The following is a 27,637-nucleotide window of genomic DNA, read 5'->3' as shown; positions in this document are numbered from 1 at the left end:
TATCTCGTTGAAGAACTACCATGGCTCTCAAAGTACAGAAACAACACAGAGAAAATGTTTAATAAAAGCTTTAGAACAGATTTAAGTGCAATAGAGAGTTGCTTATTCTGCCTTTCTAAACGTAAATTTCCTCTGACACCCATTGATACCCCCAAACACTACCTAAGCATTATCTAGATCAATCAATTATATGCACTGTTGTTTTTTTAGATTTAAACCAAAAGGATGTTTCAGACAGAGTATGTAATAATTATTTTCAGGCAATAAACAAAAACCCTATCACAACAATTTTTGTCTTTCTAAGCTGTGCACTGAAAAGCAGAATTTGTTGATCTTGACTGAAGATATATGGACTCTTGCTAATGGACCTCAGCCACATTACCAGACTGGCTTTCTGTTTTCTCCACCCATTTCTCAGTCACCATTTTTCAGGATAATCATCATTTAGTGACAGACGTACTTTGCGAACAAGCAGCAGTTTGGCAATGTAAGACAACAGCTTCACGTTTGATTCTTTAAAAGGGCTCTTGGATTATCTTAGGCAAAAGTAACTGGAAAAGGCAGAAAGGAAACCTCTGTGAAAGACAGGACACGATGCTAAGCAAGACTGCTGTGCCTTGGAGGTGGGTACAGTTATGCCTCGTAAGTTCTAGTAGCCATGACAAGTCTCAACTAAAAAAGGCAAAAGCATCCAAACAATGGAAACATAGTTCAGTATGAATCCCAAAATGCAGCAATGGAAAATTCTTCTGGTTATATAGCACTCCTCCTTATTGTGGCGCATTCGCCTCAAAGCTTAAAAGGGAAAAGAAACAAATGCATGTTTAGGTACCCATTGCTAAAGGGTTTTTTTTTCCCTGGAATACTGAATCTGTTCATCATCCTCTTTAGTTTCTGTGTCCTTTGCATCTCAGAACAATGATCTACCACCAGTTCATATTTGTTTCCAAGGTGTACACATTTAAGATAAATACTTTACACCCTTTTCCTCATCCCTCTTCCAGCCTCATACTTAAGTTCTGATCAAAACCATTACAAGTTCTGATTCTTTGAGAAAGCAAACACAGGGATAATCCACTGAGAGGCTGCAAAAGGTGAGCAATTGTTGAGGTCAGGAGAGAAGTTTCCAGCACAGTTCTCAGTGTAAGTCATCCTTGACTGGTTTTTGGTACAGGCTAAAAAGGTTATTTTGATTACAGTATAAATCAACAATATCTGGAAACACCTTTGTCTGACCTCTTAATGCTGGGAAACAACCACAAGAGCAAGAAGAACATGAGGGAGAAGGATGATAAGAGAAAATATTGTCTCAATACATGGTTCTACTGCCTATTAATGTACACAAATTCCTAGTGCAAGAGACAGTACCAGTGCAAACCTTTATATTAAATTTGCAGTGTTCAGTCAGAGGACAAAAGAACCATCACCAGCAGCAGTGCTCAGTAAGAGATCCCCCAGTACCTCAGGCTCTCCAGGGACAAACATTGGCTATGGCACTGTTCACCAAGAATGCATGTCATCACCTCAATGAGCTATAATTATAAACCTAACAGGCTCACAGGAGCTAAAAATCTTTGCTCAACTAATACAGTATTTTAATTCGAGTGGCAGATTCTAAAGTGGCAATCCACGCATCTAATTTTAAGAAAAAACCACAAGTCCATCATGCCAAATCCTCAATCACGAAAACATGTATGATCAGAATTAATTGTTTGGTGGCATATTCTGTGTGTACTTCATATGGAAGAAGAATACAAGTACACAGGACTAATCCATGTGAGATAAGGACATCACACATCAGAATGGGTAATTTCAACATTCATCTGAACACCATGTGTTTCTATTTCCAGTTGCTTTATTAAATGAGAAACTGAAGCCTTGCTGTGAAGTTCACACGTTGTTACAGGCCTGCAGAGTGTTGGTTTTATTCTCATACTGAAATTCTGCTGTCTCTCCCTGTATTCTGAATAATTGAGAGGATGGTAAAGCATTATTACTGCATTACTACATCCATTATTAATGGGACTTACTGCTGTGTGATACAGGATCCAGAATGATGCAGCACAGTCTTCGTTAGCCTGTGTCTAGACCTATTATAAAATTCAAAAATTACAAGGACTAAGCACAAAGAATGAGAGAGGAGGACAATCTTGTTGAAGGAGAAGAAAGATGTAGGAAGTGAATTGTCTATTCTTGTTGTATTTGCTCAAACATTCAGCATGTTATTAAATCCCATGTTCTATCATAAAACTGCAAAACTCAATGTCACAGGATGTAGGAAATGCCAAGAATGTAGATGGATTAGAAAGAAGATTAGATAAATCCATGGAGGATAGGACCACAGAGGACTATTAAATGTGATGCAGCCTCCTGCTCACAGATGTTGGCAGAAAGGTGGGGGAGTATGAAGGAGGACAACTCTTTATGTGCATTTCTTACGCTCTCCCTTCAGACATCCACTATTTATCATTATCAAAGCCAGGACACCATGCCAGACAGAGCTAGTATAAAGCACTACTCTTCTTCTCATAACCACAGAAAGAGTTTTGGAAGAAGACATTGTGATTGACCAGTACTTTACAGTAAATTTCATTCAAGGGATCACACTCCATTGCCAAATTGTACGTCAATATAAGCACAGCAACAAGAAGATCTGCTGTCTTACTGAAATAATAGAAGGGTATAGGCAAATGCTATAGCAGGTCTCCATAGACTGCAGTTTTGGAAATGAGCATGATACAACAACCAGTAATCAATTACGTCCTTTTACAAAATTTTAAGCACAGGCTATCCAACTATATTTCTTCACCTTTCTATTACTTGAATTGTGGTTCCCCAAATCACCTCCACTCTCCAAATCACTAATCCTTTTTTCCAAAGTGTCTCACATGCCTCATGAAATGATGGGAAAGGTATTACCAAAAATGTGTTTTAAGAGCTATTTGTTCCAGCGAGCATTTATCACACCAGCTGAAATGAAACACGCACTGCTTTTGTAAGTATAGTCCATATGCAGAATAGAGATTTAATACTGACCCACTAGCATCTGAATATGGTTATGCAGAACCTCAAACACCTCTTATTTAATTTAAGCCTTCTGAACCTCTGATTTGCATTAGTGAGGAAGAAATGCATTAGACAGAGGTTGTAGAGGAAAAAATGATATTTTAAGAATATCATACATGATAGCAATCGAGATGAATCTCTGTGGAGTGGGAGAAAAAGTCCAGAAAATTATGTTAAGTGGAGCATCTACTTGGAAGTGATGCAGTGAGAAAAAGAAGAAAAGGGAGAGTGGTTTCACCAGAGTCTATCTCAGTACTTAAACACAGCCAACACATTGAATATATGTTGTGCTTGTTTAATGGCGTATTCCTTAAGAAAGACTGTATTTTATTTAATACACCCCCCCCCGCAAAAAAAAATCTATTTGAAGGCTTTTTAAAAAATAAAATAAAATTGAGAAGAGCTAAAACATTAAAACTTTATAGAAATAGTTCATTTTAAAGTATTTTTTTTATCTGAAAGCTAGCTAGCACATTAGCTTGAAGATATTCTGATTTTGTGATAATCACAGTTTGGGTAGCAGTCGTCATTACACTTGTGTTCACAAGTGCACAGCCCAAGATCAGGTAAAAACCCTCAGCATTACAAATCAAGCACTACATACGCATGCATAACTGGTAACCCATCAAAGAAAACACCAAACAATCTTGTGGTAACAGAGCACATGTTAATTGGGATTAAAGACTGATCCTTAATCCCAGTCACCATCAATGGGGATTCATTACTGTATGGGAGCACTTACAAGGCACTCTTCATTGGCTGAGAGATGATATATGTATTTTTAAACAAAAATCTGGAAATAAAACTAAAACACTAACAAAAACCTGTGATTAGCACAAGACCCTGCAGAGTTATAAGTAACAACAAAGTCAGTGTAGTCATGCAGAATGATGTGGATCATTTGGGTGCAGTGGATTTATCCAACTGTTTAATGACTGTCAAATGCAGCCTCATATCAAACTGTATGTCAGAAAGAGGACTCCATCTCAGAATGCAGTACAAATTAGAAAAGGGTCTCCCGATTACAGCTGATAAACAATGTTAACTCCCAGTGTGGCTCTGTCTCACATATCAAGAGGAATAAAAACATGCAAGTCTTTTTTATTTGTGGATGTTGCACTGATGGTCTGCAATAAGAGTATCACTTACAAGTCCAAACCCCTTAAATGTAGCTGAAAAAACATCATGGAATGTGGACAAAGGCCAAAATGGAGGACTGAAGCCTTAAAATCTAGACTGCTTAAACATTTCTACATTTGCCTTGCATTTAAGTAACACACAGATACGCATCCCTACCAAGATGCACTGAGTACCGAAGACTCTAAATTTGCAAAATCACTGAATGGCTGAAGTTGACAGGGCCCTCTGGAGGTCATTCATCTGACCACTTGCCCAACTCAAGGAGTATCACCTGGAACAGGTTGCCCAAGACCAGGTTCAGGTGGCTTGAGTACTTCCAAGGTTGGAGACTCCACCACCTCTCTGGGCAACATATATGATGCTACACTTTAAAGAACAAAATACTTTGATTGTCTCTATGCAAGTATAAATGAGTATATATTTTGAATTAGTTTTGGAATGTAAAGTACTTCTAAAAGGAATTTGCCAGGATGACAGTATCTGAGAACAAAGGTTTTGTTTATAGAAGAGAGAAATATTAAGAGCAATATCTCAGTTTTCCCTGTTTGCATTTGCCTCTCTACATTTACCTTGATCTGAAAAGATTATTTTTAAGAGCTGTGAAAGCATTGGAGTTCAGACCTTCTTATTTAGTTCCTTGGCTTTCTACTGACTGTGTTTTCCACAACAGATACATACAAATTAGCTTACTAGAAGCTAGACTGAGATCACAAATCATTTCTCACATACCACCAAAGCACCGCAAATTGGCAATAGCTTTTGATCAGTGTTAATTTGTGCTGTGTTTGATTCTGACCCAGGAGTGGAAGGCTCTGCAATCAGTTACTTAATCCACTGAGAGTATGCTGCAATTTTTATATTCTAAAATATTTCAAAGCAGTCACTGTTTATATTGGCTTCAAAACAAAACTAATCTAATTCTTTCTTGGTATTTCTTTAGAAGAATGTCATCAGCACATAAAACTTAAAACCCATGGCAACTATGTTTCTTGTAGTCTTAAAATTCTTTTCATTTGTGACATTGTTCAGCTAGTTTATCCTCTCCCCACGTACCATATTCCTCTCTGAAGAATAAGGACAACACAAAACCAAGGACCATCTTCAGAATCTTGAACTATTGCTCACCTGTGCTTTTGCCAATTTCTTTTCCAACAGGTCACGCTCCCTTTCTGTTTGTTGCAGACGTTTATTAAGATCCACTATGTCTCCCTTTAACGAAGCCAGGGCTGCTAAATGAAGCTAGAAGACAAAAGGAAAGAAACAAATTAATCAATCGATTCACAAGCATGTAGCAGTAGCATTTGAAAGAGAATATAGTATTATACAGCAGCTACAATATCTGTGGATTTCTGCAGTAGAACTTTAGTATAATAAAAGTCTAAAATAAATCCATATGTTACTAAATACTTTTTACATGGAATTCTCCACTCCAGACAGCACACACATTCCTTCATCAGAAAACACATTATAAGGATAAATGCAATGAAGTATAATCCAGCTGGAAATGTGTAGATTAGTTCTAACATTAGTTTAATAGGAAGTAGCTTGAGTCTTGTGTTATAAAATCTTACATTAAATGTTGACTCAGATTTGTATTATAAGAGAAGGTCTATCATGTTTTGATGCCTTCAGACATATAAAGGTGAAGGGAATAACTCCATGCATAGGACTTGGTTTTATTTTGCAACTAAAACTTACTCCATCTTGAGCTACTGCTCTGTAGTTGTTGTTCTTCTCACGTCAGTGAGTTTCAATGATTCTAATCTACTGAAGCCACACATGAACAACCTGAACTGTTTTTCTTTCTGCAGTAGATCCTTTTGATGAAAGACACATTCTACATTTAACTGATAGTATGTGGAAATATATAGCAGACTAGGATAACTAACAAAATTACAATTACATTAGCTACATAACTTAGAAATCAAAAACAATTCTTAAGAGAATCCTATACTTGTAACGCATTCACACTCTTCTTCCCATCCTTAAATACACCATTCATCGTTACAGCAAAGGCATCAGCTACAATTCAACACTCAATATTGACAGCTACAACTGAAAAGTCCATGAGGAAAACTAGCCACTAATACTGAAGTCTTCGCTACTAGTACTAGCGAAACAACTCCAAGTTATACTGGGTAAGAAAACAAAAGTGACCCTTCACACCAGACTGAGTAACACAGCAAACACTGCCCTGTTGCCAAGACTAAGGCTCACACACAAACCCTGTTTCTAGTCTTCCAGCCAGTTTCAGTCCTTCACTCTGACATTTTATTGGGCAGGTCACTTTTAAGTTATTTTTCTTGTTCCATTTCCAGTCAGTCTGTTATTAAGTCCTATTTGGTATCAGTTTTACCTTTGCAATACTGGAAGCCAGGAAAGCCACAGGCGTTTTCACGTACTGATGTGTGAAAGTAGCTGTTTGACAGCAGAGAGACTAGATCATTTGGCAACAGCTCCTTCACATACAGTATTCCCATTGTTATAGAAAAGGCCACCTCCAGCTTCAAGACATAGAACATAATTTTATAAAGATTTTTAGATGTGAATTCTGCAATTTTAAGTGCAGTGTAACTAGTTATGCTAGAAGCTCCTGACAGGCTCATTTGTGAGTTCCGTCAAAGACATTTTTATTATGTCAGCTACAAAAACACATGCAGGTATTGATTTCACTTCAAATACACATGTACACAATTTTATGTTGCAGTAGGTTTAAGATTTTCATGGCAGCCTCATTTTTCAAGCAAAAAACCAGTAATTCAGTCCTGCTATGGGCATATGCTACATAGCTTCTTTCAAGTATGTATGCTGAAATCTCTTAATAAAGCCAGAAACACCCTGAATATCTTTAAGTATTCCTGGCCTTCACCAGAAGGCCTTCTTTCCTACCACAGGAAACCATGCACTGGTTTTACAGTGTGGAGAAACAAGAACCAGCCTAATTGTACCAATCTGTTCATAACTGACTTCCAATTTTCAGGAAAGCTGGTGAATTTATAAGCCACTGTTTCACCTTATTCCCTCAACAGAGGGGAAGCGTTGTAATGAAGCTCACCAGTTTTGTTCATCACATCTTACATCCTTCACCACAGCTTTCAAATAATACATGAAAAAGTGGCTACAATTCTCTAAATTGAATAAAACAATGCTACATAGTCAAGTAAGTATCATTCCCTTTTGTACACTGTAATTAAATGATCACCAGCTGTGGTTTTAATTAAATACCAGACCAATAATGTCCATACACATGGTGCTGTAATATAAAAGGACACCATTAATTTAAAAATCTCACTGAAAAACAAGTTGTTCTCTGAACAGTGTAACTAACGAGGTGGACTTCCTATGGATTTGCCTTTGTCCTCTTCCCACACTGCAGTCAGCTGAGCTCTTCTTCATGTCCCCTAGCACACCCCACACTGGGTAAGAAACAGCATGAATTGTGCCTAGTTTTATAGCAATGCTGCTGCCTGGCCTGGCTGATCCTGCCAAACAAGGGTATCCAATACATCAGCCTCCCCGTTCAATACGGGGTCTCTCTTCTCCATATAACCAAACAATTTCTTGACTAATTACAAGGAGAGTTTGTTGCATCTTTTACTATTCAAAATTATCCTTATCCTTCTTAAACTGGACCAGTCTTGTTTCCAAATACTAATAAAATAATTTAGAAAAAAAAAAGCTACTGAAAGGGCAGACTAGACAACAGCACGTTATCATACACAGAGGAGGGCTGCTTGGGATACTCTCCAGTTTCACCTATGTACCCAATGCACACAGCAGTAAGTCATATGCAAGTAGTGCCTCCAGCTACTACTGCAATACATAACAAGGTTAACACAGCTAGTGTAGCTGTGTATTTTTGGCAGAGCCAAGCTCTCCTCCCCAATTCCTTTAAAAAAAAAGGTGTTATAAAGTGTTGATGCATCTTCCCTTAAGGTGTGAGCGTTCCCACAGACCATGCGTTTGTATAGCACACAACAGCGTGGGAACTGGAAGGCAGATCTTTCAATGTTGCTTTAACACAAACAAGGAAGCAAAGAGCTACAGTCAACAAAAAAGTCCTTCTGGGGAAAAAAAAGCTCATATTTAGAATTCAAATTTAATAATCCAAACTATTAAAGTTGGAAAAATTCTACTTAAAAATCTCAACTGGAAGGCAGTAGGTCAGTCACAACTAACTCCGCAGCATTGAATCACTACATGGTATGGCAACTGAGAGAGGAGAATGGAGGTAGCCATGTGACATGCTGCTTTTCTTTCCTCCCCTCAGCAAACTGTGATAGATAAAGCAGAGTTATTACCACTAACATTCATAATATACATTTATAGTTCAAGGTGAGCTGCCACAAGATTAACACAAGATTATGAAACCAATCAAAAACTGAGTAGTTTGTAAAAATTAACACAGACACCACAAAGATTTCTGTTTGTACAAGATACTGGTCTGGACCTGCAAGCAACAGCTCCCACAGACAACTAGTTCATAAAGAGAAAATAGTTCACTGGTAAAGCCTGTATTGTTCATAAACTTTATACTGATCCAATATAACTAGTATTGAATTCCATGAGGAAAAAAAACACTGTGTGATGCTGATGCACCCAAACAGTCCAACAGGGCAGGCAAGGTCTACCCATGTGAAAGCAATAATTGAAAAGGAATCGGCCAACCAACTTGCTGCTTTACCATCATCCAAGGAAATAAGAATTCTTTCAGAAAATAAATTAGATACAATAAGAAATGCATGACTTATCTTAACTTGAAGCTACAATTTTATGAAATTTTCTGCATAGCCCATGGAGGACCCCATGCCGGAGCAGGCGGAGGCACCTGAAGGAGGCTGTGACCCTGTTGGAAGGCCATGCTGGAGCAGGCTCCTGGCAGGACCTGTGGCCCCATGGAGAGAGGAGGCCACGTTGGAGCAGGTTTGCTGGCAGGACTTGCGACTCTGTGGGGGACCCACGCTGGAGCAGTTTGCTCCTGAAGGTCTGCACCCTGTGGGAAGGACCCATGCTGGAGCAGTTCGTGAAGGACTGCAGCCCGTGGGAAGGACTCACGTTGGAGAAGTTGGTGGAGGACTGTTTCCTGTGGGAGGGACCCCATGCTGGAGCAGGGGCAGAGTATGAGGAGTCCTCCCCTTGAGGAGGAAGGAGCGGCAGAGACATCGTGTGATGAACTGACCACAACCCCCATTCCCTGTCCCCCTGTGCTGATGGGGGGGAGGAGGAAGAGCAATGGGGAGTGAAGTTGGGCCTGGGAAGAAGGGAGGGGTGGGGGGGAAGATGTTTTAAAGGTTGGTTTTATTTATCATTACTCTACTCTGTTTTGCTTAGTAATAAATTAGATTAATCTTTTTCCAAGTTGGGTCTGTTTTGCCTGGGATGGTAACAGGTGAGTGATCTCTCCCTGTCCTGATCTCAACCCAGCAGCCTTTCATTATATTTTCTGTCCCCTGCCCAGCTGAGGAGGGCAGTGATAGAGCAGCTTTGGGGGGCACCTGGCATCCAGCCAGGGTCAACCCACCACATCGGTTAAGGTTAAATCACTGCAAAGCAGTTTAATTACTTTTATAGTCAGCATTTTTCCCTGCCATTGTGAACTGTGATCCTCATCACTAAGTTTGATCCACATTTTTCTTTCCCTCGGTCTGGAGCCAGGCTAATTAAACCATATTGCTAAAACCAGTTGTACTCACTGTATGTTTGCTATTTTCAACAGAGAGATCACACAAAGGACCTGAGCACATCCTTCTCTGTGAAATTAAAGAACTAATCTTATCTTTTTCCTCATTTCCTGCCTTCCTTGGCTACAGTCCTGCTCCATATCAGCTCGGGAATAGATGTTCACAAATGTAACCTCTGGCCTAACAAGGGAGCCATAAAAACATCAAGATGATGGTAAGGAGATACCGACCCACACACCAATACAAAGCAACCAAACACCACAAGACCAATTTATTTGCCTCCGTGTGTCCTCTGTGACTGACCGGTAAACCCCTATCACGAAAGGTGGTCAGAGGAGATGGCCAGGGCGATGTGCCTGCAAACCCCAGGGAACAATGCGGGCTGGGACTGATTGCAGCTATTGCAAAGAAGCTGACTTGATCTCAACACCAAGCAGACCCAAAGGTGGCCTTTGCTTTAGATAAACAGCTATCAACAGCTGAGTGGGTCAGCTGGTGGTGGAAAGGTTTCTTCCTGTGTTCTTTAAGAGTGTGAATGTCTCCCTGAGTTAGCCAGGCCAGCAAGGGGGAGGTGTACATGTAGCTCAGCACAACATAGTGTATAAAACCCAGAAAACAAGCAAAAGAATTTAAAAGAGAGCAATGGGTTTAAACTGGCTTCAATCCATGGATGCCTGCCTAGCGAGACTGCTGATGCCCAGCAATGTGAGTGACAGTGACCATATTACAGAGACCGGTAATGGGAACCACACTGGTATCACAGTTGAATTGTGTATTGCAATTGCTATATTCTGTTATTTGTAACTTACATTTGTATGGCATTTTCAGTATGTTGTGTATCACTCTGCTAAATCAGAAATTCCATGTAACATCAACTGTCTTCAGATAAGCAAATCTGATGTTAAACATGACACCCTCCATGTGTGGAATATCTAAAAGAATCTGGTCAGAGAGTACTGGGCTATGACAACCTCTCTTCTCTTTTGTTTTCCATTTGCATTTCACATGGTTTAGTGCAAATAGCCCACAACATAGACATTTGCTGTATATTGCTACTACTCATTTTAATGACAGGCAGTATACACAAAAACACCTGATCAAATATTCAGAACGCTGCATCAACTCTGAAAATCTCCCTAGCATTTTTGTTATCAAATGACACTGGACATTACACCGGATTTGAAAACCCAAGCTGCTTTGTAAGACAAAGACAGGGGAGGTGTAGAGGGCAGCATGGAAAACACAGGCAGAATCCCAACGAAACCTACAGAAAGGGCAAAACAAAACCAAATGCCTGCACACTGTATTTTCTGACACCTTTCTTCTTCAAGGAAAAGACAGAGATATGACCAAAACCTGCAACTGCTGTCAAGGAAAGAAAAAGATTGGTAATGCAAATTCATAATGAAAAGCACATTTTAAGGCACAGAATAACACCTTGTCTAGATTTTGACTGGAGGTATCTTAGGGCTGTGATTGTGCTGTGCATTGCTAACTTTCATTAATGACATTAGAGAACAATATTTTGGTTAGCCCAGGAAAAGCTTAGACAAGGCTGGCACTCATCTGCTGAAATGAATGAGAACTTGTCATGCTAGCACATGGCAGATATACTTAAGACATGGTACAATAGGAAAAACTTACACAGAACAAAAATTATGAAAGAAATTATAGCACAGGTTCACACAACCAGGAAAAATCTTTAAAAAAAAATTCAAAACAAGGGAAAATCTAGGCAAAGCTTAAAAAACTTTCAAAGAGAGAAGTTAAAGATACAAAACTTGTGTTACAGTCATTTGCTGTACATAAAAACTCAAAGGCATTGTCAAGTTTACATTTTATCAGCAGCCCCGATCAGCACTACTTGCAAATAATACACTTACTTAAAGTGATTGTTATATAAATGTGTAGCTACTCTCAACCAGTTTTCTTCTCAGTTCTACACAATTTTCGTGCCACCTTTTCCTGGCCCTGCTCCATGAAAGGTGCATTTTTATGCTCCAAGTGATGAAGTAAGTGTAATCAGGGTCCATTTCTGTGAAAATACTGACAAGATGGAGTGGAAAAACTTAAAAGAACAACTGCCTCCCAGAAGCAGTGACAGGACAGCTCGATATTCCCTAGACAATTTCAGCTGTACGATCTCTAGAGCACAGCCCTGAAATACCACAGTCAACAGCCCTTTAAGTAATTATTTAAGGCAAAGTCAAAATGACTAAAAAAGCAGTACCACTGAATTGTTGCATGTGCCTACAAACATGCCCTGAAACTATATGTTTGAAACAACTGTTATGTGCTAATAAAAAGCCTACAAATTTTCAAAGTGACATAAAAAATGGAAATTTTGTGACTATGCTGCTGAAGCAATTATTGTCATACTAGACATTAGACAGTTACTTCATAGGCTTGTGCAATACTAAACAAATAACGTGCCAACACAAGCCAGGATGGAGCCACCCAAATTCTAGAAAAACAAAGACCAAGTGTTTGTAAGACATACTTTGTTTTAATTTGAAAAATCTGCAGAAGATGTGTTCAATATGTTTGCATTATTTATAAACAATTTCAACTGAGATTTTTTTTTTAACTGGAAATTAACATTTGCAGGCACTTGTATTTCAAACCATTTCTTAAAACAAACAAAAAAACCTCCCACCTTAATCACAGTAAAAAGTATTTGTTAAAGAAAATACACTACAAGATTGTTCAAAAAATGTCATGGAACAGGTAATCTAATGCTATTCCTGTGAGTAGGATCAATTTTAGGACATATTAAAAAAAAAAAACAAAACAAAAGGATGTAATCATAGAAAAGATCTTCCTTTGAAAAATTAATCTGACACTTCACACTTCATGAATGGAGCATGGTGCTAATTTGTACTCCTCAGTGTGCCTGAGGGCTAGACTAATGGCTCTACTTCTATTACAACAGATGTTTACACCTTCATGGAGAAGAAAATTTTAGGTGACATGAGAAGAAAAGCCTAAAAATGAGACCTAAAAATAACCAAAAGAGATAAACAGCCAAATCTGGAGATTGCACAAAAGAACACCACTTTGTCAAGTTTACTCTTTTGGGATTCTTAGGAACCTTAACTGCTGCATTGCAGTGCAGCCCACATCCTCTTACCTGGCTTTTGCACCGCGCATGAACACTCAGCCTTGCTTTTGCCCTCCAAAGGAGGAACCTGTTGCCACTTCCACTGCCAGTGAGGGAGCAAAGTAACAGTAATGGAGGGGATGGAAATGAGGTGCTGGGGAGATCATGCTTAGGACAAAGTACTGTCTTCACTTCAACTCAGCCTCAACATATTATCTGCAACCACAGCCTTTTTCTAAGTAGAAATAAAAAATTGATATTAATACACCATTATGAGCTAGGGAGTGCTTGATATGTCCATACTAAGCAGGATTTGTTCCAACTTCAGTCTATTTTTTTTATCATTCCTACCCTACTTACAATTACTCTCAACACAGATTAAGTAAGGCAAATCATCTGATTCTATTGCTGAAGTGATGGAAAGAGGAAACAAACCTGTCTATCCAAATAAGTTCTTACTCTCTATGGTATAACTCATTTGAAATAAATGTCTTATTGAAGAATTCCACTTAAAACCTCTTCCTCCTTCTGGAAAAACCTGGGAAAAAAATTGCATCAGTGAAAACCACTAGGGTTTTTTCCATGAGACCAAAGCAGTGAGTCAGAGGACTGAGAAGCTGAAAATGCCCTCCACCACACTGTCATCCTCCAGTGGATACCAGTTATTTGCATGTTCGTATGTGGTGCTAACCATCAGAAAACCTTACACAAGATTGCTGCATGTTACTCAAACTTCTTCCTCATGTCAACTACCTTTAGAAGGAAGCAGACAGCACAGAGATACACCATTTGTGAACCAGAGTTTCTTAAAGATGTTCAATTGCATAGATGTTTGTTGGGTTTTTTTGAGTCACTATACAGCTTACATTTTAAGCAATGGAGCCTCTTGTGCTCAAACAACTGAAAAAGTGAAAATAAACACTGATGTTTATTATCAATTGCACTAGTACAAACAAGTCTGCACAGCTGGCACACTTCAATCTGTTTAATGAATAGGAGTTTATGTAGGGTTTTTTTAGTATTTCAGTAACACCTCAATAAATTATTACATTCAGGAGAAATATTGTCTTTTGTTGTGCACTGGACTAATAATCCAAGATGGTATGTTTGTCTGTAGTGTCAGGCATAGCATTTTGTTCAAGTGGCTTCACACTTTTTCAGCAATTTATTTAGCAAGCTTCTCAAAATATAAAAGCAAGTAGCTGTAAAATTTGCAGAGAATCCAGTACCTGTAGCATGACAAAACCATACTAGAACATTTAAGCCAACTGGCAACAGCAATTTGTAAACACAGCATCTAAAGTAATTACAAGTAGGCCGTAATCACAAACCTGAAGCTAATCAAACTAAGCACAATTCACGAACACAATGATTAGAATTTCATTCCAGTTCACAACTCTGCACAACTCATGGGTGGGAGAAGGTGTCTGGTAAATCCCAGTACAAAATCAAATCTGTTTCTCACAACCTCTCCTCCCACAATGAGCTCACTTTTGTTCTTTCGTATCATAAGTTCAGATACAGGGATTTGATGGATGATCTTTAGTTTTTTTCAAGTGAGAATGCCTCTATTTTCTTTTTCAATTGACGTAAAAAATATCCCTTATTTGTCAGGAAAAAGTGCATAACAATTTTCTTAAATGTCAATAATTTCTGCAAATGGAAAAGCCATTTTCTCACCAGACTACTATGTGTTTTGTTTAAGACTACTCATTTTATATGACCTTTTCCCTGCAATTTCACTGGAAAATAATAAAAGTTGAGATTTAAATGTTTTAGAGTGTCTACTAGATAATTAATCTTCACTGGTATATACACACACTCAAAATTTAATTGCAATTCATGAAATTACAGATGCTTATAATTAGCAAAGTAGAAAGCTTCAGTCAAACAAAAATTTAAAATAGCAATTGCTCTAACATTTTAAGATTAATTTACATAGTATTTCCACCATTACTTGCCTGTCTCTACCAATTCTATCACTCCTTATCTTAGACTCTGAATGTCAAATTCAACCTCATATTTCTCCCATGTAATCCTATTAAATAAACAGGAGTTGCATGGATATTTATGAGTCCAGAGCATGGTTCCATGGAAAGTATACATCCCATGAGACTGTCATTCTCTCCTTGAGTGTAATTTTCTTTGCTTTAAATCATCAGATAATAACACAAAAAACATTACTAATTCTCTAAGGAAGTCAGGACACTACAGGTAGTTACTTCTAAGGCATTTAATAAAATACATTTTTTATGTTTATGTCATACAAATGCACACCCACATATGCACATATATAAAAGAAAATCAGGAGTCATGACAAGACAAAATTTATCATTTAAAGGCATTGTACAAGTTGCACATCCCACTTAACACTTCAAGACGTCTGCATCCTTCTTATGACCACTTTCACTAACATATACATAAAAAATTCGCTGTGAACCTGGGTCATAAAGAGCTTTCAAACAGTACCTGGCGCAGCTCTAAATCTACATAAGGTTCAGGAAATACATCTTGTGCTCTCTGCTGCCCATATAGGAACATTAATCTTAAGAGGAACACAATGCAGTACCTCCATATCTGTTTGAAGTAGGGCAAATATTTTACTCATGTTAATTGTCCTGACAGAAAAGGATCAACACTGCATTAATCCATTTAACACATGGCTTATTTTTCACCCCTGCACACTACATTGGCCCAAACACTTGCTGATACCAACGCTAAAGCTATTCAGTGTTAATTCTTCATAGAGTGTGTTCCTCATTCATACAACACTCTCGTTTGTACCTTTATCTAGCATATGGCATATTACTCTCATAATTTGGTAGAATGGAAGTGGGAGTTACTTTTTTCACACTCCATGGCTTCACTATTCATGTAACATAATACTTTACAATTCAGGTGAAGAGTTACATTGCTGCATTGTTTTATTTTTAATTTACATTAAATCAGTGGGCTCTAAAATCTTGACATATTAAAAAATTTTATCTTTAACAATTTTAATAACGAAACAGTAATCACTCCAATCTAACTGAAAAAACAACAGTGAAAAAAAATAGGATCATATTTTTCCCATCTTAAAGCAAGTTTCCTGGTTCAAATAGCATACTTCAGAAGTGCTGTGTCAGGCCAGACCATGGGCTGACAGTCCAGCATCCTGCCTCTGAGAGTGGTGAATCACAGAAGTTGAAGAAAAAGCGTAAGAACTGGGTACACATTTCATAGAATCATAGAATCATAGAATGGTTTGGGTTGGAAGGGACCTTAAAGATCACCTAGTTCCAACCCCCCTGCCATGGGCAGGGACACCCTCCACTAGACCACATTGCCCAAAGCCTCATCCAACCTGGCCTTGAACACTTCCAGGGATGGGGCATCCACAACCTCTCTGGGCAACCTGTGCCAGTGCCTTATCACCCTCACAGGAAAGAATTTCTTCCTAACATCGAATCTAAATCAACTCTCCTTCTGCTTGAACCCATTACGCCTTGTCCTGTCACTACACTCCCTGATAAACAGTCCCTCACTACCTTTCCTGTAGGCCCCTTCAGGTACTGCTAAGCTGCAATTAGATCTCCCCAGAGCCTTCTTTTCTCCAGGCTGAACAACCCCAACTCCAGCCTGTCCTCACAGGAGGGGTGCTCCAGCCCTCTGATCAGCTTCGTGGCCCTCCTCTGGACTCTCTCCAACAGCTCCATGTCTCTCCTGTACTGCATCCAACTCTGCGCCCAGAGTTGGATGCAGTACTCCAGGTGGGGTCTCACAAGAGCGGAGTAGAGGGGCACATTTGTAATGCTTCCCTGCAATTGCTTTGCATGTTCTGCACCTCAGGATAACTGTTGTCCCTTTTGATCTTCTTTGTATCGCCTATGAATTTATAATGCTCTCTCAAAACATATACCCCTATTTCTCCCTTATCATTCAAGGCTGGCATTCCCTAACCTATTTAACTGAAAGTGCTCTTTCACTTTTGATCCTCCCTTTCCCCTTTCTTCGGAGCAGTCTGGTTTTACAGTTCTGCTGTACACATTGTACACAAATGCTCAACACATTACAACCCTGTGGAACAGTGCTTGGCTGCACAGCTGAGAAAGGTAACCATTTTTTTTCTGTCAGCAACCTAAGTCTATGCATATATTACATCACTAGCCTCTGCTATATTAACATTAGGTTCAATCTAGCCTGTATATAAGCAATCCTTGTGTTCTCAAGTATATCTCTGGGGTATATTCCATGGTTCTTTGTGCTGGGAAGTTGGAAGTTGGTTCCCCCCGCACTAACTGTATCAATTGCAGGAAAGTATGTTTGTCCTTAGGAGAAACCTGTGGGAAAGGCACTAGCAGCTTCTCTATGAAGTGGGTAGGCTTTGGCTTAAGCTAAAGCATTTCTGGGGCTTTAACAAGTATCCTCAGCCACAGAAGCAAGCGTCAGTTCAAAATGCAGTCACAGGCATCTGATGAAAGGTTTTCTGTATGAACACTGGTAATAACTACTGGTAGGTCTATGCACATGACAGGTGCAGAAAGAAGCCAACTTTCAGGTGACAACATCATGGTATGTGCCAGAGATGACAATTACTGGAATTATCCATATTCCTACAGAGCTGTGGATAACTTGACTGTCGTGTTGCTGACTTCAATGAATGAAACTCCTATTTTCATTCATATTTTGACAAATGCCATCAGAAGTGTGCAGTTCTGGTGAATCGCTGCCACACATACCCAGGATCCATCCTGAGCAACATTCCCCCACTTTCTAACAGAGCCAGCTAGCTCAGTGAAGCTGTACTGTTTTAATATCCAAGCTACACCTACACTATAGCATGTTGACTTAATTATCTTAATTATCTTCCCTACCTACCATTCTTCTCCTGTTCCCTCTCTTCACCAGAGCTGCCAGGCTCACCACAGCATCACCCTGTGCAGCCTGGAGCCAACAGTACAGCAGCTGCTTCCAATCAGCCCTGTGGTAGCTCTGAGGACAAAATTAGCCCCTCATTAACCCTCTCCCTCCTGCTGTTATGCATCGATGCAGCTTTTTACCTAACTGCAGGGAGCAATTAATATTGTCTCTGTTGGCAGGCACCATTTTTGCCTATTTCAGCCGCAACGCTGAGTGTGCGGCAGAAGCAACACTCTCAGCTGCCACAGATATCTAAGCTTCAGAGAGTGTAAAAATCTCAAGCCCCTTTCTAGAATTGGTCAATAAACAGATATTTTTAAAAAGACTTTGTGACAGGGATCAGATTTACAACAGCAAGAGCCAAGTCTAAATAGTGCTATTACCAGAAAATAGCAGCAACATCAAAAAGTTGTTTGGGTTTTTTTAAGCCTGCTCAACATTGTGGAATGCTTCACAATTTGATGTAGCTGAAATGCACCTAACTGCTAAATCACATGCCAGAGTATTTTGGAATATATACTGACAAACTTTTAAATCCCTGCTGAGATAAAGCAGCTTTTTAAAAAACTGATAGTCATAGAAACCTAACATTAAGCAAGCTGTCATTAATTCTTCACAAGGATATTCTTACTCTGCAATAAGAAGGTGCTCATTCCTCCTCTTCCCAACCCCACCCCCCCTCTTTGTCAGTCCATTTTCAAGCAACATAAAAGCATTTTGTCAGTTTGAAGAACCTACAGAAGGTACTGCTGGCTACCTTTCAGACATGGCTATGCCTCAGGCATCTTACCTGATTCTCGGAAGCTGAATTTGTCATTAGATGGACCCAGACTGAATTTTACACAAAACTATTATTAAAAAATAGCCAAGCTTGAAAGAAACAAGTCGCACAGCTCTCACTGAAGTACCAGCAGCAAAGCTGGAATTGAATCCCTGGGTAGAAGCAGCACCCATTCAATGCCTGCAAACTGAACCCTCATCAGCCAAATGTGCACATCCCTCCTCCTGCTCTCCCCGCACTTCTGGGAACAATCACAGGGTACCATTCTGCGCTTGGTACAAGGCTTTCTGTCCTAGCAACAGACTATCACCATCACTGCTTCTTTTCCTCTAATCCCACCAGAGGCCTTACTGTTTCCACATTGGAGGAAATCTCACTGCAGAACCTGGGACTCATGGAGCAAACTTGGCAACACAGGACTGATTCTGACACATACGCTTAACTGTTTACTCAATTCCCCTAAATGAACCTAAGATTGTATTTGGGACTCTATGTTCTAGCCATGCAGATGTTGACATTTCTGAGGCGGTTAAGACTGGGGAGCAAACTAAAAGCAAGGCAACAGTTTACTCTGTACCTTGAGATCTCAATGCTCCAGAGGCAGTTCAGTTTCAGTCACTGAGCATACCTCAAAGCTCTCTGCAAAGCACTTTTGCAGTCTCATCTGCAAACTGGAAAGGTAAAAGATGTCACCGTGAATTTGCTCTTACTTCAGATGCACAATGGCATACCTTTCTGCCAGCTTGGTTGCTCTAACACCACTGTAAAGCAATCTAATCAGCAGGAATCCAAATATCCACTACAACAAAGAGGAAAAAATAAAATTGGATTTGACCCAGAAAAAAGGCAGAAGTAAGCAATTTTCTTCTCTTTTTCTAAGGTTCCAGAATCAGACAGCGTATTTAAAAGTCTGCCACTCTAAATAAAAACCTACTGACATACACTATATAGTGCTAGAGTAAAAAGGTGTCAACTTCTGTCAGGACACACTTTGAAAAAGCTATTTCTAAGGCCTAGACTGAGACAGAAAGTTTATAAAAACATATTCCACCAAACTTCCATAGTGTAGATAAAACAAGCATCAGTCCTACCATTCCCTCCCCACTTCAAAGAAACTGTAATCACAAAAGTGTAATTGCATGTATAGTTTAGCTGTCAAGCATATGTAAATTTTAGTGCAATTTTTCATGTTCCTAACATACCATACATCTACATCCAGTTAAATTTAAGTGCAAATATTTCTTGAAGGAAGGGAGGTGAGGGGCAGGAAGGGAAGAAATGTTTCCTCAGATTGTGTCCACCAACTATATGAGATGCTCAAATTTATCTTCTCAAATAATTCCAGTAGAGTATTTCTCTAAATGTAATTTGTAGTGCTCTTTAATCCTGTTACTGAGGTTTCCCATTTGTCCAGTCTCAACAGCAGAGAACCAGAGAAATTTATAATCTGCTTCTCTGAGCTCTGATCATGCACAGTTAATACACACTCAAAACTTCCACTGAAGCTCCATTTATATATGCATTACAAGACTGGAACAGTCCCCCTTGCACCACCAGAACATTACACAGTCTCCTTAAGGTGCTGTGGGTCAAAATTGGATTTGTATTAATCTGGTTAAAACTTTTTGCTGAGATCAGTTCCACTGCCTGGCAAAAGCATGAGATTCACCAGTACGTCTACAAGAGTGCAACATATGGGATACTACAGGAGACCTTATCTTGCCAATATTCCCCCCTTTTCCACATTTGGGTAAGAATAAATGCCAGTTTGGGCTGCTGCTAGAAAACAGCAGGAATGCTTACGTATTGTGACTAGCAGACCTTTTTCTGAGTCACAGTGGTCAAAACTCTCCACTGGTGACAGAAGGTTCCTAACACCTATTTTATGGCCCTCCCTGCAGGTAGAAGCAGCTGGCTGTATAATTCAGTGCTGCCCACCAGCCATGCTTTGGAATCATCATTCTGCCTTCTCTTCCTTTTCATACGAGGATGCAGCAACAGCAGCTCATAGCTTCCTTATCAGGATGCGTACAAGCACCCAGGGAGGCATTCAGTTGTAGGGCTTACATATGCTTCCCCTGTAGTCACCCCCGCTTTTCCCAAAGGTTGCGATAGCAGACTGTGTGGACTTGGTCTGCAAATGGTGCTGTGAATTAGACCACTCTGCTCTGAATTAATATACTTGAGTTTCCTGAGGTTTAAGTTAGCTGCTTTTCTTGAGTAAGGACATAAAGGGCTTTGCTTTTCTAATTAATAGCAAATGTTCCATTACATTACAAAATCAGAAAATAAGGCAGAGATCTGGAAAAGAATTTGAGGACAGTATAAACCAGATGGCTCTAGGCAAGAACACTACATTTAAACATAAACATCTTTCTGTGCAACTCATGCACATTTTTGCAGTGTTACCGACTTAACAGTTCCAGCATTATCCCATGTCCCAGAACTATATACTGCAGGAGATACAAATGCACCATGATCAGCCAAGGGAAAATTCGGTTTTGTTTTACATCCTCAGCTATGTGACTATCAATGGACAGATTTGAACTGCCAACAAAAATTATGGAAACTGTGAGAATCAACCACTCCGTCTGCTCAACCCACTCCTCAGCCACAGGCAGAATGTACGCAGATGGGAATGTCCCAGCCCTCTGAAATCCCAGCAGGCCTTACACATTGTAGCTTAATTTCTATCTATCTGACCTGATCTTGGGTTTACTAATCCTTACACATGGGACGGAGCTGTTTCTCCCACCAGTCTGAATCATCCACTTTGTAACTATTACACCATTCTCCTCCACACTCCCCACAGACATGAGAAGACAGGAGACTCATACCCAGTGTGACAGAATTACACTATGATCTTTCAAACAATTTAAAAAATATTATTACATAAGCAGAGATTTAAGAAGGAGTACTCAACCACCCTTAATTTAAGTCTCTCAGCTAAGTAAAACCAAAATAGCATTGTGGCATTTAACTGATGCAGTTTACATGTTATGCTAAATTTTTGTTACAACAAACCAAACAACACCCCCTCCCTGTCTCCCCAAAACAGCAACAACAAAAAACCCTCAGATAATTTCATGTTCTTGGAATCCAAGTAATTTCATCTGACCTTCCAAACAACACCGGCAATAGCATGACATCCAGAAACTCCTGTATCACATTTAATGACAGAGTTGAGAGGCTCATTACAGTCAATTCTTGTGAATTAAAGCCTGCTAATACCACATGCTACTGGTTAAGGATCCTTGGGATTTCCTAAGCTGAGTCAGAAAGTAAAATTAATAATACTTAAAATCTTTGAGTGAGAAATACCATATAAACACTTTACAGAAGTGGGTAATGATATTTCTCTCCATAGACAAGAATAAATTAGATTGCTTTTCTTTTGCAAACATCAGAGAAGGAATGGCAAACCTGGCACTGGAAGCCAGGTGTTTCATTTCCCAGACCAGTGCTCTAATCATTTGTGTTGGTTTTGTGTGGCAACGTTTTGGTAGCGGGGGGGCTACAGGGGTGGCTTCTGTGAGAAGCTGCTAGAAGCTTCCCCTGTGTCTGACAGAGCCAATGCCAGCCGGCTACAAGACAGACCCACCGATGGCCAAGGCCAAGCCAATCAGTGCCTCTGTGATAACATATTTAAGAAAGAAAAAAAAAAGCAGCTGGGGGAAGCTTTTGCAGCTGGAGAGAGCAGTGAGAAGATGTAAGAACATCTGCAGACACCAAGGTCAGTGCAGAAGGAGGGGCAGGAGGTGCTCCAGGCATCGGAGCAGAGATCCCTCTGCAGCCCGTGGTGAAGACCATGGTGAAGCAGGCTGTCCCCCTGCAGCCCATGGAGGAAGGATGAGGGGGTGTAGAGATTCCACCTGCAGTCTGTGGAGGACCCCACGCCGGAGCAGGTGGAGGCACCTGAAGGAGGCTGTGACCCTGTGGGAAGCCCAGGCTGGAGCAAGCTCCTGGCAGGACCTGTGGACCCGTGGAGAGAGGAGCCCACGCCAGAGCAGGTTTGCTGGCAGAACTTGTGACTCTGTGGGGGACCCATGCTGGAGCAGTTTGCTCCTGAAGGTCTGCACCCCATGGGAGAGACCCACGCTAGAGCAGTTTGTGAAGGACTGTAGCCCGTGGGAGGGACTCCATGTTGGAGCAGGGGAAAGTTGAGAGGAGTCCTCCCCCTGAGGATGAAGAAGCGGCAGAAACACCATGTGATGAACTGACCATAACCCCCATTCCCCGTCCCCCTGTGCTGCTGAGGGGGGTGGAGGTTGAAGCCGGGAGTGAAGTTGAGCCCAGGACGATGGGAGGGGTGGGGGGAGGTATTTTAAGACTTGATGTTATTTTCTCATTGCTCTACTCTGTTTTGTTTAGTAATAAATTAGATGAATTCCCTCTCTAAGTTCAGTCTGTTCTTCTCGTGACAATAATTAGTGAGTGATCTCTCCCTGTCCTTATCTCGACCCACAAGCCTTTTGTTATACTTCTCCTCCCCATCATGCTGGGGGGAGGGGTGAGCGAGCGGCTGGGTGGTACCCTGCTGCCGGCTGGGCCTAAACCACGTCATCCTTCAACCATCTTGGCCCTCAATGAATTTTATGTATATATTTTGGCAGAGAAAACATAGTGTTAATACTGCTTACTATCCTATTTTCCTCGCATGAATTATACATTACAGTATTGATATAAGAATGGATAGCTCTTATTTTCTAATAAAACTCTAGAGTAAATTTTTTTTTTTTAAATGAAAAGTGAGGTGACATTGCCAGCTTTTTGGTGACAAATAATGGATTTTTTAGATTAGGGCAATGGGAATTAGCAAGCTTGTTTTGAAATAGTAATTGAGAAGAGACCTTTGATTCGCATAAACCCACAAATGCACCAGTGATTTTATCTATTTGAAGCAAAAACATGGAGGGAATGAAAGAAAAGCTTTTATTGTTGTACTACAATGAACATGGAAATGAGGGTTTTTTTCCCATTGTAGAAGTTAAAATTTGGTAACACTTTTTTTTTTTTTTAAATTGTGTAGTAAAGTCAAGATATTTCAATCTGTCTTTGCTGAACAGAAAAACACGAAAAGCTTATGCAGCCCCCCCCGACCACAAACAAAGAAGACTTTATAGACTATATCATTCTATACCTTAAAAGATTTTAATGCAGCAGCTGTAATGGGGAGGAGAAAGTAACTAAAAAGGAACAAAGATATCCGTAAGGTACACTGAGCACTAGTGTCCAGAACAGAGTATGTAAAAGGGGTTGTACATTATTTATTGTTAAGAAAGCAGGATCTCAGATGGGAATTGAAATAATAGATATAGCTTATGTTAGTTCCAACTTGTTCACATTTCATGGAAGCCCTGAGGTCGTTTCAGAACGCTCTGTTTGCCATTATAAATTAATCATTGTAATGTGCTCTGTTGTCAGCCATCGTGGAAACACAGGATCAGCTAACAGAGTTCTTACCCTCATTTTAAAAGATGACCAAATTAGTTTTTTACAAAGCACCTATTAGCAGATAAAAATACATCTGTTGGTGTGCATAAGAGGTACATTTGGAAATGCAACCTGGATTTTAAAAGACCTATGAAACTAGAGCTAATCCAATGTACTTGCTGTTATTTAACAGGGAAGTAAACCCTGAGACATGAACTGTTTGAAAGATCAGCAGTGGTGTAAGGCTGATGAATGGTACAGAACAATAGAATTATTCACATTGGATGGCTGCTCTCTAGTCCAATCTCCTGCTCACAGCAGTCAAGGTTGCCCAGGACCTTTTGTACAGTTGAGTCTTGAAAACCTCCACGGATGGAAACTGCACAGCCTCTCCAAGTAACCACTTCCCTTGCTTGACTGTCCTCACAGGGAAATGTTTTTCCCATATATTCAGTTAACTCTCACTTCAATTTATGCATTGTCTATGCACCTCAGCAAGAGCCTGACTCCCTCTCCGTGATAAGCACTCTGCAGGCACAGGGGTCTTCTGTAACATCAACATGAAGCCATCCTTTCCTCAGACTGAACAAGCCCAGACCCCTCAGCAAGTGCTCCAGCCCATGATCATCTTGGTAGCCTTCCACTGGACTCACTCATCTTTATGGTACTGGCAGGTCCCAAACTGGATGCATAGCTATAATGGGTGTAGAACATAATGGATTTAAAAACACAATGGCTTTTATTAGTTAGCTAAACAGCTTCACCAATAATACCCAGCTGCTAAGAGGTAAAAAAAAAAAAGGGGGGGGGGGAGTAATAGTGAAAAAGTCTTCCCCAGGACACTTACAGAAATGCAGTAATGCTACAGCAGGAAGTAGCTTCACTTCCATTCTGCCACCACTACTTTATTGAAAAACAAACCAAAAAACCCAGTCAAACACCCAAACAAAAAAGCCCTAGATGCTGCAACCACAGAATACATTAAATTGAAATAGAAATTTCAAGTGTCTCAGGAACACTTCATTTCAACTTTAATTAGCTTATATGTGGACATAAACAATGCCACAATAAAGTGAACAAACAGGGTACTAAGCTGTGCAGAGATATTAACTGGCAAGTCCCCTCTTATCTAACTTCTTCAATACCTAAAAAAAGGAAATAAAAATGAACTAATGACATTGGCAAATGAGAGTAGACAGGATAGTCCTGGAAACATCAGTGAAGTCTAAGAAATAATACAAAAGACCTACAAAGATGGTTTGGAAATTAAGGTGAATTTGGAAGAAGGCCAGATAATATAAGATATGGGGATGTTACACCAGGAATGAGTTAACACGTAGGAGGGCCCTAAGGGAAGCACAGAGGGAAAGTGAAGCAGCAGGAGAAAGAATTGTGTCTTTATGGAGGGGTCTTGTCAGGCAGTCAACAAGATGACAGCTCTTGTCTGTGCAGCTCAGGTAAGAAGCTGTCTGGAATGATCCATTCAGTCCAGAGAAAATGAATACCAAGCAGAGACTGAGGTACTGAGGGAAACTCAGGAGAAAAACCCCAACAATGGTAAGCATAAAGCCACTGACCTGATTGCTTTGTGTGTCCATTTACCTACTCTCAACTGCCATCTTCATCACAACAGATTTGTACATCTGTGAAGCATGTGAAGACGAGATGCATAATCTGGGTAAATGGCAAGGAGCATGAGCAGCTAATTCCAGGTATGGACCCAACGAGTAAATGCATTTTGGCCCACAAGAATTTAGATACAGAAGAATAAGAAAGGCATGTATATAATGGTTTTTTTTCTGACTATAGGATTTTGTTCAATTTGAACAATCTCCCAAGAGATTTTTGAGTTTCCATTATTTAAAACATGTTGAAGACTTGGAAAAGGTTCTAAAATACTACACAGTAGTAATTGACAAAGATACACACAAGGTACACTGAGCACTAGTGTTAGGAACAGAATAGAGAGAGATCCCGCACTAACTACAACGGCCAAGAAAATAATCTCTGATGCCTTTGCCACAGCTAGTGTCCTATGACACCTTGAAAAACTGTCCTTGCATTTAGTCCTCTTAACCTCTTTAGAACATAAAAGTATATGTGGAAAAAAAAAAAAAAAAGGAAAACAGGCCCAAGAAGAAACAAAAGTATGGCATTATTCTTTCCCTAAAAGCCTTAAAAATGTAACATAGAACAAAGAAAACTTACCAGAACAACTAGATTTATACCAACAGATCTTTACTAATGTATTACTACCTCTTGTGCATAAGCTAATAGCTTCTCTTAAAATATCTCTCCAGTAAGAAAAAAAGAATTGTGCCTGAATTCTTTGGAAGGGTCATACTTGTCATAAATGAGCAACACTACAGGAAAGCATGTAAATCCATTAACTGGATAGCCTAGTATAGTTTTGATTGGCACTCTTCTAATCTTGCTTTAGGTTGGCGTTATCTGTGGCTCGCCACAGAAGACACCCTCTGAACGCCTGCCCTCCTGACTCTCTCCCCCGTCCCGCTGCGGGGCAGTGAGTGAGGGACCAGCCGGGGCTTGGCTGCCAGAGGGGGTTTAACCCAACACAGAGCTCGACAGCATGTTCCCAGGGGAGAGAACCTGCATCACTCACAGCACCTTGATCCTCTCCCTTCTTCCAAATACACTCCAAAGACTAATTCATTTCAGTACCTGATTACAACAGCAACAATGACAAAGGTGGCAAATGAGTAAGCAGAAGCAGGAAAAAACTAAGTCTAGCAATGTTTTTCTTAAAAAAATCTACTTAAATTTAAGAACTGAAAAGATGCACTAATCCAGCCTGTTAAAATGAACTTTCCAAAACCTAAGCGAGATGTTATATAACTCAACGAAACACAGAAAAACCACTCTGTGCCAGAGCAGACTTCAACAGTTGCCTAAAAATAGCTTTTAAAAAATGAGGGAGTCCACTTCCAAATGAGTGATTCTGACTTTGTTGCTTTCATGCTGGCTGTAATCCAACTCAGCAAGAAAGAGGTTTGCCTCTGCAGATCTGACTAATGCACAACTAATTTCAGAGAGAAGCAACTTGGAAAATCATCAAATACCAATCTGCTCCTTATTCTATAATGGCCAGAAGACAAAATGACTTACAGGTATAGCACAGAGGGGTCACTTGCACTGTAGCTTTTCAGATCTCATCTGAAATGAGATTTACCAGATCCATAATGTTCCTTCTATTGGAGTGAAAACAGACAAAAGACCATTGCCATAAAACTTCTTCCAGATTCTTTACAATGAAATGTCTGGGTTTTATGGAAGCTCTAACAGAAGGAAAAAATGGACAAAAACTATAGCAAAGCTAACTGTCAAATCATAGAGGAAGCCAAGGAAACTCTGCTTAGGAAGCAAGCCCAGGAGATTCTATGACCACAAACTTTGGTTCGGTCAAGAGCATGGAACTAGCCTGCAACAGTGAAACAAGTCCCAGTGTAAAGATGAAGGGGGTAAACGCTGTCTCCATTGTCAGAGAATAGCATCTCTTTCTCCTTCTGAAAGGTGTCT

The 27,637-nt window shown here is 40.0% G+C and overlaps 1 protein-coding gene across 6 annotated transcripts in view; it reads right to left on the bottom strand.

The window, feature by feature from the left end:
* The window catches only part of MCC (MCC regulator of Wnt signaling pathway), a 220,054-nt gene that overhangs the window by 66,705 nt on the left and 125,712 nt on the right, over nucleotides 1-27,637 (bottom strand). For all 6 annotated transcript variants that reach the window (XM_075740722.1, XM_075740724.1, XM_075740723.1 and 3 more), the window contains one exon: nucleotides 5,332-5,445. In XM_075740722.1, the coding sequence (XP_075596837.1) occupies nucleotides 5,332-5,445 (114 nt within the window). The remainder of the gene's footprint in view (nucleotides 1-5,331; nucleotides 5,446-27,637) is intronic.

The sequence above is a fragment of the Balearica regulorum genome, chromosome Z (genome assembly GCF_011004875.1).
Source record: "Balearica regulorum gibbericeps isolate bBalReg1 chromosome Z, bBalReg1.pri, whole genome shotgun sequence".
In the NCBI taxonomy this organism is placed as follows: domain Eukaryota; kingdom Metazoa; phylum Chordata; class Aves; order Gruiformes; family Gruidae; genus Balearica; species Balearica regulorum.
This window is presented reverse-complemented; position numbering and strand designations above follow the sequence as displayed.